Here is a 12,654-nt window from a genome sequence, read left to right on the forward strand (position 1 = left end):
TGGGGCTTGGTTTCACGGGGATGTGGTTTGGTGGTGCTAGCTATGCCTGGATGTAGTATTGATTTACATGTGGTTTGCAGGTCACCACTGGGAGGATTAAAGTTCTTGGATTGTTTGGGGTGGAAAAGCTGAGAGGTTTTACCCTTGTGGTACTCTTCCCAGTTCAGTATCTATGATATGTGTGACATAAGTGCTTCTTTCCCTGCATTAGCTAGACTGTTCCAGCCTAAGCTTTGGTCCTGATATTTGTTTGCTTCATGTTTGTTAGAGTGTTACAGGAAAGTACGGTGTCTGCAGAGGCCAAGTGATTTCGTTTGTTAGGATTGGTGATAACATTGTTTGAGACATTGCTGTTAACTTTGTGTATTCTTTGCACATTCTGCTTAGCAACCAGTGAAACTTAGACTATTATATTAAAAATTCCCTTACAGAGTCACTAGGATTAAGTGTTATGCCATGGAGAGAGGGATATTTTTACATTCAGCACTGTTCAGTGTTTAGTGTTAATGCACTTTCTAAATATAATTACCACTCATCTCTGATAGGTTGGTAAGAATCAAGTGAAATCATATACATACTGTGGATGATAGCACACTAGTGCTCTGTGCAAATTAAATATTTTTTCCTTTACCTATCAGGATTCAAAGGGAATATGTGCATTAGGAACTACTGGACTGAAGTAGGAAGTCAGGAAATTGGCACAAGTTTTTTCTCATGAAACACTGCTTCTGCAATGATAGAATTTTGTGATAGAGGAGATATTTAAAGGTTTTACTTACAATGTGCTCCTTTAGGGTAATCATTTTCATAACCACCTATGTGGTTTAGTTATTCCTTAACTTTATGAACACTTTTTTTGTTGTAATGTAGAATAAATGGTCGGGTATGGGGAGGAGAGAATCTGTTGCAGTGGGACTAATTAAATTGATAATTATGTAAACCGAACCTATGTTCTTGGTCTTAGCAGCTCTCTATTCTCAATTCATGTAGTCCTTTTACTCTCTATTTCATGTAGAAGTCCCATATCTTCCCTTTTCTTTTAAATTTTCCTTACCCTAAAAATTTATGTAAAATACTCATCTTCTCATTGAAAGTAAAGAGTTGAAATTGCGTAGGGAAAATGCTGGTTATTACACTGTATAGAAATTCAGATGTTTCAAAGGAATTGCAAGGTTACTAGTACCACTTGTGTTCCCAGCCTATTCCAGTTAACATCCAGCCTCAGATATTTTCATTTTAATCTTCATTGGACTTAAAAGCAATGTCATATGTGAATTTGTTACAGATTCTTTGCTAAAAAGCATAATGATAGTTATGAATCATTTTATTTAGTCATGTGTCTTTGGATCTTACTCTGTTATCACAATGATAACTTCCCAGACCACTCCAAAACCTTTATAATAGAACTTTCAATAGAAAAAGACCAAAAAGTATGTACCTATAATCTGGTATTTTCACACTATTGAAAGATTTTTCAGTGCTTTCCCTAAACAGTTAAAGAAATGCGATTGAGAGATTTCCCATCCTAGATGTTTCCATCATGTGAGAAAAGATCATCTGTGACTGAATGTCATCATTTTTACTGTTGTTTTTATGGGTTATACATCTCCTGCACAGTAAGACTCAGCAGTGCTATTTTGTACAAGGTATGTCTTGTACCTAATGTGTAAACAATTAATAGGCTGTGTTGTTATTTTGCAGGTTAAATCTGCAAGTAAAATAAGTCTCTTCAGCCATTAACTGTTTTCCTGTTCCATTATAGTTCTTGGTAACGTCAGAAGAAGCTAATGTTTCTGCAGTTATCTAAATTTGATCGCTTATTGGACTTAAAATTTGATGCTCTCAAATGTATTATTAACAGTATTAATAATTCGATAATAACTAGAAGGGACCTGGTCAAAACATTGCAGTAGTTATAATCTCTGCCATTGATTTTTCAATTAAAAATAAACAAAGATTTAATATTTATTGTTAAAATAATACACGGGCATACTTCAGATATTGCGGATTTGGTTCTAGACCACTAAGTATCGCAATAAAGCTTTTTGCTGGTGAAGAGTGTTACCTTCAATTTGTAAAACATGCGACATCATTGAAGTGCAATAAAGCAAAGCACAATAAGATGAGGTATGCTAGTACTAGCCAGGAAAGTCATGTGGTCAATAATAATTACATATACGAGTGTTGCTGCTAAGTGATTCAAACTCAAAAGGTTAGAGTGGGCACCACTAAGTTTATTTTCTTCAGTGATCTAGAATAGACATGAATTTTCCTCTCTACCACTTCAGTCTTGGATTTCAAATTACTACTTTAATTCTGGGGATCTGGATAGATTGGTATCAGCATTAAGGATGCTTTATTACGAGCTATATTTATCTTATTGAGTTGCTGCCAAAGAAACCAAAGTGGGACTAAGGTGGCACATAGAACCCAATAAGAGTTCCAGTGTACATTTGGTAAATATTGTCTCCTTGACTTTTCCTTAAAATATGTGTTGGGAATCTCTATATTTAAAGAAGATATATATTTGGGTTCTTAATATAATTAGATAGACTACAAATTATTAGAAAAGATAGGTTAGATCAAGGCAATTTCAAATACATTTAGTCTTATTTTTAAAAACTTTTTAAGGTCAGTTTATTTAGTGCTTATTATTATTATTGAAAAGAAATTTACTGTGGGAGTGATGGGTTTTACTTCCATATTTCAAATGAGCTAAAGAAAAAAAAGATAACCCTGAGTTTTGTTAGACAGCGCCTCCTAAAATTAAATATCAATTTTATTATTTCTTAGATGATTTACTATGAGCCAGGCATTCTTTGATGTTTGGAGATACAACATTGAACAGAACAAGATGAAAATCCTCACCTACTTGGTGCTTTAATTTGGAGAGATGAGATGAGGCCTTGAATAAGTTAAATATAATCTATGTCCGATGATTGTAGGTGCTATGGAGAAAAAGAAAGCAGAAAAAGGGTAGCTTTCATGGTGAACTTTTGTCTTTGTTATTATGCCAATGCCATACTGTTATTTGATTATTATAGCTTTGTAATATAGTTTGAAATCAGAAAGTGTGATACCTCTAGCTTTGTTATTCTTTCTCAAGATTGTTTTGGCTATTCAAGGTCTTTTGGGGTCCCATACAAATTTTAGGATTGTTTATTCTATGTGAAAAATGCTGTTGGAATTTTGATGGAAATTGCCTTGACACTGTAGATGGCTTTGGGTAGTATGGACATTTTAACATTAATTCTTCCAGTTCATGAGCACAGAACATCATTTTATTTATTTGTATCTCCAATTTATTTTATCAACATCTTACAATTTTCACTGTACAGGTTTTTCACCTCCCTGGTTAAATTTATTCCTAGGTATTTTATTCTTTTTGATGTGATTTTAAATGGGGTCGTTTCCTTAATTTCTTTGATAATTATTAGTGTATATAAACGGAACAGATTTTTGTATATTGATTTTGTATCTTGCAATTTTACTGAGTTAATTTATTCTCACAGTTTTTTGGTGGAGTCTTTAGGGTTTACATGCCATTGCAAATGGAAACTTCTAGAAGGTTTCTCTCTACAGTTTGTTTTCCTTAAAGAAATAGGAAGCAAAGTTATTAGCTGACACTAAGGATTTAGGAAGCACTATCAGGTTTGAGAAGAGGAGAGAACATATAAAATACTTAATGAGCTTTCAAATCCAGTGCGACCAAGTGGGGTCCCCGGTGGCTGGTCTCTTCCAGTTGTGAGCAGCCTCCTTTGTGAATGGGAAATGTAGTATGTTTTTCAGGACTCAATTATGTTAGTCTTTTCATAGGTCATCCTTGGAGAATATTTTGCAAATTCATCATTATTGTTATCTTCTAATTGAAAACAGTGCCATATGGAGCATGTCCTGAATCATCTTGGACTTTTTCTATCGGGGCCCTTTTTTCCATGTGTATATTTCCAACAGCAAATAATTTAACATTTATTGAGCACTTACTGTGTGTGCTAAACTCAAGGGATATTAAAAAGTCAATTTTTGATGTTAAAGAGCTTGTACAATTTCATTTTGTAAGGCTTTTTTATGGATTGGATGTCAGCGAATTTAGAAATTTTGTGTCTGTTGCTGTCTAGTTGCTATTAGTTTCCTTGAAGTAGTGGGATCTAATTTTTTGTTTGTTTACTTGTCTTATGTGCCTCTTAAAATTTTCTAAGCTCCATGCCTGATATTTGAAGGAATTTAAAGTTTAGGGGCACTGGTTATCAGCCAAAGTGTTAGAACTGTGACAGTGGATGTGCTGTTCTGGAGAGCTGTTAGAAACCAGCTGGCTGCTCATACAGTACCCACTATCTTTGTATTCCTAAATTCCTGTGGGAATTCTCTGCATATCCAGTTAGTATTTTCTGAAAAGACTCCATTTCTAGGGTTGCTCATGAGTGGAACTATATGGACTTTTTGAACATATTATTACATTGACTGTTTCTATTTCAGCCATTTTCTGGAAGGAAATAGTTAATGAATTGTCGGGACATCTTAGAAAAGAGAATGTTTATAAAAGAACAGAAAACTTTGGAATATTCTAGATCATTTGGAAAAATTGTTCAGATACTTCCTTCCTGCAAGTATTATCAGATCGTGGACATATTAGATATAGTTCTGAATAAAATTTTGTTTATGGAAAGAAAGCTTTCTTATTGAATTAGTTCTTTTTCTGTGGAGGTATTATGATCTTAGCTTTTCTAAATTTCTACATTGAAATTCAAAATACCGTAGTTCTTTTTGTCTTAAGTTTTTTTCTACTTGTTAAATAGTAAGCAAGGCTTCTTGGAACATTTCATGAATACACTACAGAAGAATAAAAATTGCCTTTGTGTTTGCATGATTGACTTGCCCTCAAACAGTGTTTGTTCTTCAAATCTAAAGCTCATTTTGAAATTATTTATGCTTAAAATAACTTGTCAGTTCTCCAGTAATGAACAAACTGAAGCCACTGAACTCCCTGTTTACAAAAAGAAAGGAAATGAAAGGAGTTAACAGCAAAATTTATAGTGTAGGATATCTCATTTGGGAATAAGCATGGATAAAAGTTTTATGGAACAAAGCTTTCCAAAAGTTTTACAAAATATATAGTTGTGACTATGTAAACTTTAAAAGAATATTAATTTTGCTACATTTAATTCAATTACTTTGCTTTCTAGTTTTGTTTTTAAAAACTAATGCTAAATTCTCAGGTCAAAAGAAATTATGAATTATAACAGAAGTACAGAACAGAAGCAACGTTTAGATATTGGATAATTTTTTTTCTAGTATTTTCCTTCATGTCCTCTTGCTTAGGTTCTGATGAAGAGCAATCAGTAGTATATGTTCCAGGTATGATTTTCTATGTAATTTGGTAAACTTTCTTATTAAGTTTTAGGAGAAAGGTAAAAATTAGGACAACTTCGCAGATATAACTGGATACAGAACAGTTTATTAGAACCTACAATTAAAAACAAATTTGATGTGACCCTATTAAGGTTCAAAATTCTGCCTTATATTTTATGGATGTATTAAAGAGCAAGAGTCTTTTCCCATTTTTTATATTACAAATAATAGCCTAAATTTAATATTTCAAAGAAAAGTGTGAAAATAAAAACAGAGTTTATGCAATAAACGTTTTAACGTTTATTAGTTATTATAGATTATAGATGAGTAATGGAACTGAACTATTGAAGGTACCCCAATTATGTGAAAACTCAGATCTTTAATGTCCCCTAAGTTAGAGTATATGTGTCATGTTGTAATTTATTGATTTTAATATGACTTATGAATGTTTCAGCACTTTTGAAAAATATTTCAATTGACTCTATTCAAAACAATCTTTTTATGACTCATTATTTATTAAGAGAGCTTTAAAATGAAGTAAGAGTTTTCCCTATCATTCTGTAAAGTACAGGATATCAAGGAAGAGGTTGATGCGGGGGGAGGGAGGGTCTTAAAATGAGAAGATATAATTTTTGAAATCTTATTTGATGGAAATCCTTAGGAATTTCTACAGAAGGAAATATCAGATCAAGACACAAGTTGATAAGTCCAAAAGCTAATGTTAAGACTTCCAGGGTGACTGCTGCTTCAATCTCCATGGAGTCTTTAAAAGGTGCAGGAGATTCAGTAAATAAACAGGTTAGTAATTTTTTATCTGTTTTTTTCTTAATTCTCCAGTCTGCTGACCAGTAACTGATAGATAGGGATGAAAGAATCCTTGAAAGAACATAACATGATCTGTAAGCATTCTGAAAAGATACTGAGGATAACTTTAGGATGTTTCGATGATACTTGGTGTGACTATAAAGCTCCAAAATATATGGGCTTGCTTTAAGTCTTAGTTAAGAAAATTTATTATCTTGATCTGTTTAGAGTTAGTAAATCAAATTGACAACTTTTTTTTAAATTAGGTGTCCTTAATTATTTTTGTTCATGTGAATTTGTTAGTTGATGAGGAATAAACCCTTAAATATAGGAAAGATGTTTTTATTAAAATAAAATTAGCTCAAGTTATTGTTGTGTTATTATTTCCTTCACTTGGAAAATAATGTCATAAAGACTCTTCTTTTTTATAGTCCAGTCACTGATTTCTCCTTCATCTTTGCCTATAATAGTATCTGTATATTCCTTTGACACATGTCCTACCTGACGAGTTTATTTTACTGACTTTTTATTATAGTTTGTCTTCCCAAGCAAAGTTTAAGTCACAGTTTGGCAGTCTATGACCTCTAGGCCAAATCTACTTGCCACCTGTTTTGTAAATAATGTTTTATTGGGACACAGCCACACTCATTCTTTTAATATGGGTGGCTCCTTTTATATTCAATGAAACAGTTGCTACAGAAACTATGCTCATAAAGCCAAAAATATTTACTGTTTAACCATTTATATAAAATTTTCAATCCCTGGCTTATGTTATTAAGAACATTTCCAATAGCTAGTTTGTTTCTAGCAATGGGATTTAACTGTAGACCTACTTTTGTTACTTGTATCCCCAGTGTACCCACTTCACACTGGCATGTGAATAGTTCAATTTGCAAGTTCTTATCAATACATGAAGTTTTTTTTAATATAATTGTTTTATATTCAACTATAGCTTTCTTTTGGATTAAGTCCATACATTTTTTATGATTCCATTGACTTTTAGCTATAATTCTTTGGCTATGTCCCTGGATTTAGGGATTTAGCATACATTTTTCATTTATCACAGCCTATTTTTAAGTGATATTTTCACATTTCACCTGTAATTTAAGGACCATTCAACAGTGTAAGTCCTGACTTTTGTGATATTGTCATACATTTTCTATGCATGAACTCCAATATCCAATTATTATTTTTCTTTAGTCAACTGTCTTTTATTTTCAAATGGAGATTTAATTCACAAATAATATTTACCCTTTTAAAGTATATAGTTCATTTTTTTTTTTTATATTCACAGGCTGTGAATCTATGACTACAGTCTAATCCAGAACATTTGCATTACCCCAGAAAGAAATTGCATATTCATTAGCAGTCACTCCCTGTTGCCTAATCATCTCAGCCCATAGCAACCACTAATCTACTTTAAGTCTCCATAGATTTGTCTAGTCTGTGCATTTCATATCAGTGGAATTATATGTTGCTTTTGGTGATTGGCTTTTTTTACTTAACATAATGATTTAAGGTTCATCCATGTTATATCATGTGTCATTACTTCAATTATTTTTTCATCTCTTTTTATGGCAGAATATGTTTTGTTTATCCATTCATCAGTGGGAGAACATTCAAATTGTTATACTTTTTGGCTATTATAATAATACTACTATGGACATTGATATAAAAGTTTTTGTGTGGGTATATGTTTTCAATGTTCTTGGGTATATATATATCTAGAAGTAGCATTGAGGCACTTAGTAATTCTCTGTTTAACCTTTTCATGAGCTGCCAAAGTGGCTACACAATTTTATATTCCCACTATCAGTGTATGAGAATTCCATTTTCTCCACATACTTGTCAACATTTATATTTATATTCGTCTTTATTATTATAACCTGCATAGTGAGTATGACATGATGTATCATGGTTTTTATTTGTATTTCCCTAATAACTAATAATGATGAGCATCTTTTTATGTGCTTCTTGGCCATTTGTATATGTTCTTTAGAGAAATGTCTACTTAAATCCTTTTCAATTGGATTGTCTTCTTATTATTGAGTTATAACAGTTCTTTATAGATTCTATCTACAGATCTCTTATCAGTTCTATGATTTGCAAATATTTTCTTTCATTCTTTGTATTGTCGTTTCACATATTTTTTAGTCTTTTGAAGCACAGAAATTTTTAATTTTGATGAAGTCCAATTTATCTTTTCTTTTCTTTCTTCATCTATGCTTGCTCTTATATCTAAGAAATCATTGCCTAATCCAAGATCTCAAAGATTTACATCAGTATTTTCTAAGAGTTGTATGTTTTTAGATAGTTCATTTAGTCTTTGATCCATTTCGATTTTATTTTTGTATATGGTGTGAGTAGTGACCAGACTTTATTGTTTTGCATGTGGATACCTGGTTGTCCCAGCATCATTTGTTGAAAATACTTTTTTTCTCTTTGTCTTCATACTTTTATTAAAAATCTGTTATCAATAAATGTAATCATTTTTTAGTGGACTCTCAATTCTTTTCCATTGGTCAATATTTCTGTTTTTATGCCAATACCACTCTGTCTTAATTACTGTATATTCGCAGTAATTAATTTTTGGAATCAGGAAATGTAAGTCCTCCAACTTTGTTTTTAGGATTGTTTTGGCTATTGTGAGTCTCTTGCATTTCTATAGGAATTATAGAATCAGCTTGTCAATTTCTGCACAAAGCTCAGCTGGGATTTTGATAGAGATTTTAGTGAATCTTTAGATAATTTAGTGAGTACTTTCAATTTAATAATATTAAGTCTTCCAGTTCTTGAATATGGTGTGAGAAATGCCTTTCTGTTTACGTAGGTCATCTTTAATTCCTTTCCAGAGATGTTTTTAATTTCTAAGTATTAAGTAGTTTTTGCTATCATAAATGGAATTCTTTTCATTTATTTTTGGATTGTTCAATACCAATATATAGAAATACAGTTGATTTTTGTCTATTGATCTTGTGTCCTTCAGCCTTTCTAAATTTACTTATTACTTCTAATAGTTCTTTTTTGAATTTCTTTACATTTTCTCTATATAAAATATGCCCTCTGTGAACAGAGACAATTTTACATCATCCTTTCCAATTTGGACTCCTTTTATTTCCATTGTGTTTAAGAGAGATTTAACAAATGCAACAAATGTCTTTTAGATATACCATCTAGTTACCATTGCTTGTGTTTTTTATTTGATATCAGTGATAAAATATTTTCCATCTGCCTATTCTACTACTTTTAACATTATTATAGTTCAGATATGCTGGAAATCATTTTTTTTATCTTTCGTATGCCTGAAAAAGTTTTTGTTTCACTCTCTTTTTTGAAAGATATTTTTACTGATTATAAAATTCTGAGTCAATAGTACTTTTTTTTTTTTTTCAGTATTTTAATAATGTTACTTCACTGTTGCCTGCCTTGCATTGTTCTTAAGGAGAAGTCTACTGACATCCTAGTTATCATTCTCCTGTAGCAGAGTTTAAACTCTGGCTACTTTTCAGATATTCTTGTGTCACTGTTTTTAAGCAGTTCGATTATAGTATGCCTTGGAGTAGTTTTCTAAATGTCTCTTTTGGTTGGGATTTGTTGAAATTTTTGGATCTATGGGACATTTTTCAGCTTTTATATCTTCAGATATTTTTGCATCCCCCTCTCTTCTCTTTTGAAGATTCCCGATTACACACACATTAGGCCACTTGAAGTTGCCCCACAGCTCTCTAATCCTCTGTTCATTTTGTTGTTCTGTGTTTGTCTTTGGATAGTTTATATTGCTCCGTCTTCAAATTCATTGTCTCTGCAGTGTCCAATCTAACACTAATCTCATTCAATATATTTTTTCATCTAAAACAATATAGCTTTTAACTCTAGAAGTTCAGTTTGGGTCTTTTGTTTTTATTTATATATTCCATGTCTCTACTTAACAATCTCAGTCTTCTGGCTTCTGGGCCATGTAGAATATAGTTAAAATAACTTCTTTAGTGTTCTCGTTTATAATTCTGTCATCTGAGTCACTTATGGCTAGATTTAGATTGAGTTATTTTTCTCCTAATTATGGATTATATATTCCTGCTTTGTTGCCTGTCTGGTTTTTTTATTGGATGCCACCAGACAGTATGAATTTTGCCTTTTTTGAATTCTGGATATTTTTGTATTTCTATAAATAATCTTCAGCTTTCTTCTGGGACAGCATTAAGTAATTTGGAAATTTGATCCTTTTAAAACTTGTTTTTAAGTTTTTAAAGGTGACACCAGAGCAGCCTTTAGTATAGGGCTACTTTTTCCCACTATAGCCAGTGCCCTTCTGAATACTCCTCCTCATGCCTCTTAAATTACAAGGTTTTCCACTCTGGCTGGTGGGAACATGGACTATTCTTGGCACTATACTAGCTACAGAGATTATTCCCACTGTTCATTTTGGGTTCTTTCCTTGGCTTTGGATAGCTTACTCCTAAATGTATTTTGCTGAGTACTCAGTTATTGACTTGCGAGGGACCCTTTCCAGATCTCTGGAGCACTCTCTCTCTCAGTAGCTCTATCTTCTTCATTATTCTTCCCTGCAAACTCTAGATAGCTTGGCTTTCTTGGACTTTTCTTTACTTAGGGACATCGTGGGACTCCATCTGGGTTTCCCTACTTGACCCCTAAACCCTCCTCAGGCAGTTGCTAATATAATTGTAGGGCTCACCTTATTTTGTTTCCTTCTTTCGGTGATCACTATCCTGTGTTCTCTGCTGTCCAAAATCTGAAAGCCGTTGTTCCATATATTTTGTCAGATTTGTTGTTTGTTTACGGCAGTAGGGTAAATCTAGTCCTTGGTACTCCTTTGTGGCTAGATGTGGAAGTCCCAGATGGGTGTGTGTGCACACACCCATGTGTGCACTTTTTTTCTCTAAATGGTAATTATGTCAGTTCAAGTCTTCTGGGAAGTAGACACCAAGATAGAATCAGAAATGGAAGAGATTTAATGGAGGAAAAACCTGTAAAGGATAAAGAGTAAAACAGACAAAGAGCTGTAAGATTTCACCATAGATCTGGCATCTGTGAGAGGAGAAAGAAAGAAGGAAGATTGATTAGGAAGAGACTCAGACTTCAGACTGTGTTACAGTCTGTGGAAGTGTCTATCAAGCTAATGGAGGACTCCAGAGCAAATATTGTTCTTTAAAGATGCCCTCTCAAGCAGAGATGGCCCAGTTCTAGCACCTCTGCTCTTCCCAGTCATTGGCATTGGCATGAACACTGCAGTGGATCATGAAGGTGTGACAGCAACTAAATGAGTCTGTTAGCTAACTATACTCTCAACAGCAGGTTCTCTCTTCTAGAAATGACATATTTTACTATTCACAGTTAAGTCCATTATTCATCAAGAATTAATATGTATATGATGTTAAGTTAGGGTCATGGATCATTTTTCCATACTGCTAGTCTATTGGTCCAGCACCATTTATTGAGAAGACCATTCTTTTCCCCATCAAATACAAGGATGCCATTGTACATCAAGTGACTGTAGAGGTGTGTCCTTCCCTCCTTATATCATCTTCTTTGGTAATTCCTACCCTAAGTTTTCTGTTTATCTTTTTTTTTTTTTTTTGGCAAGGATCAACAAACTTTCTGTAAAAGGCCAGATAAATATTTTAGCCTTTATGAGCCTCTTAGTATCTCTCTCAAGTACTCAACTCTGATGACCCTATAGTGTGAAAAGAGCCCTGTATATGTGTCAGTATCTAAATGAATGCACATAGCTGTGTTTTTATAAAACTTTATGTAAAAAAAATAAGCAATGGGCCAGCTTTGGCTTGTATCTATAGTTTACCAGCCACTGTCCTATAAAATATATTTGCTTTTTAAGGAATATTTAAGTTTATATATTTGGAACCTTAAATAAAGGGACCCTTTCCAGATCTCAATAATACACAATATATGAGCTCATATGTTTGTGTATTACGTGATTTGCTTTTTTACTCAACATAATGTTCATGATATTTATATTATATATAGTTATATTTTTTTCACTGTTAATTCAGTAGGGTTTAGTCATTTATTCTAACTGAAAATATTTAACTTAAAGACTTGTTAAATTGGTTTTGGAGAACTGAAAAGGCATAAAGAGAATACTTAGTTATCATATAGGTAATAATTGCAAGAAACAGCTACCATTTCCAGGCCTGGGAGAACAGACAGAACAAGTTGCTATTATTAAAACTTAGAAGAACATTGAGGAGGAGCCTCTCAGAGCTGAAACTTGGACCTCTGGTGATGGGGAACCAGCCTGACTGGTACTGCTGTCCCTGAGGTGACATGACAAAGGCTGGTTGTGTGAGGGCAGGAAAAATTGCAGACTGGATCTACTGTTCTCAGGGGTGACACTGACTGGAACAGGAAGCAAATAGGAAGGAATCTATCTTTTTTTCCTCTAACAACCCCTAGACTCCCTCTAGTTTTTATTGGCAAAATTTAACAGCCATGTGGGAAAGAAGAAATGAGGTTTCCAGAGGC

At 33.0% G+C, this 12,654-nt stretch overlaps 1 protein-coding gene across 6 annotated transcripts in view; it reads left to right on the top strand.

Moving 5' to 3' along the window:
- The window catches only part of KIAA1328 (KIAA1328 ortholog), a 218,664-nt gene that overhangs the window by 597 nt on the left and 205,413 nt on the right, over positions 1-12,654 (top strand). For 5 of the 6 annotated variants that reach the window (XM_016158014.2, XM_016158015.2, XM_016158016.2 and 2 more), the window contains exons 2-3: positions 5,320-5,355; positions 6,011-6,147. In XM_016158014.2, the coding sequence (XP_016013500.2) occupies positions 5,320-5,355; positions 6,011-6,147 (173 nt within the window). The remainder of the gene's footprint in view (positions 1-5,319; positions 5,356-6,010; positions 6,148-12,654) is intronic. The other variant, XM_016158017.2, reaches the window with a different exon arrangement.

Source organism: Rousettus aegyptiacus, unplaced genomic scaffold, assembly GCF_014176215.1.
Source record: "Rousettus aegyptiacus isolate mRouAeg1 unplaced genomic scaffold, mRouAeg1.p scaffold_m13_p_12, whole genome shotgun sequence".
NCBI lineage: Eukaryota > Metazoa > Chordata > Mammalia > Chiroptera > Pteropodidae > Rousettus > Rousettus aegyptiacus.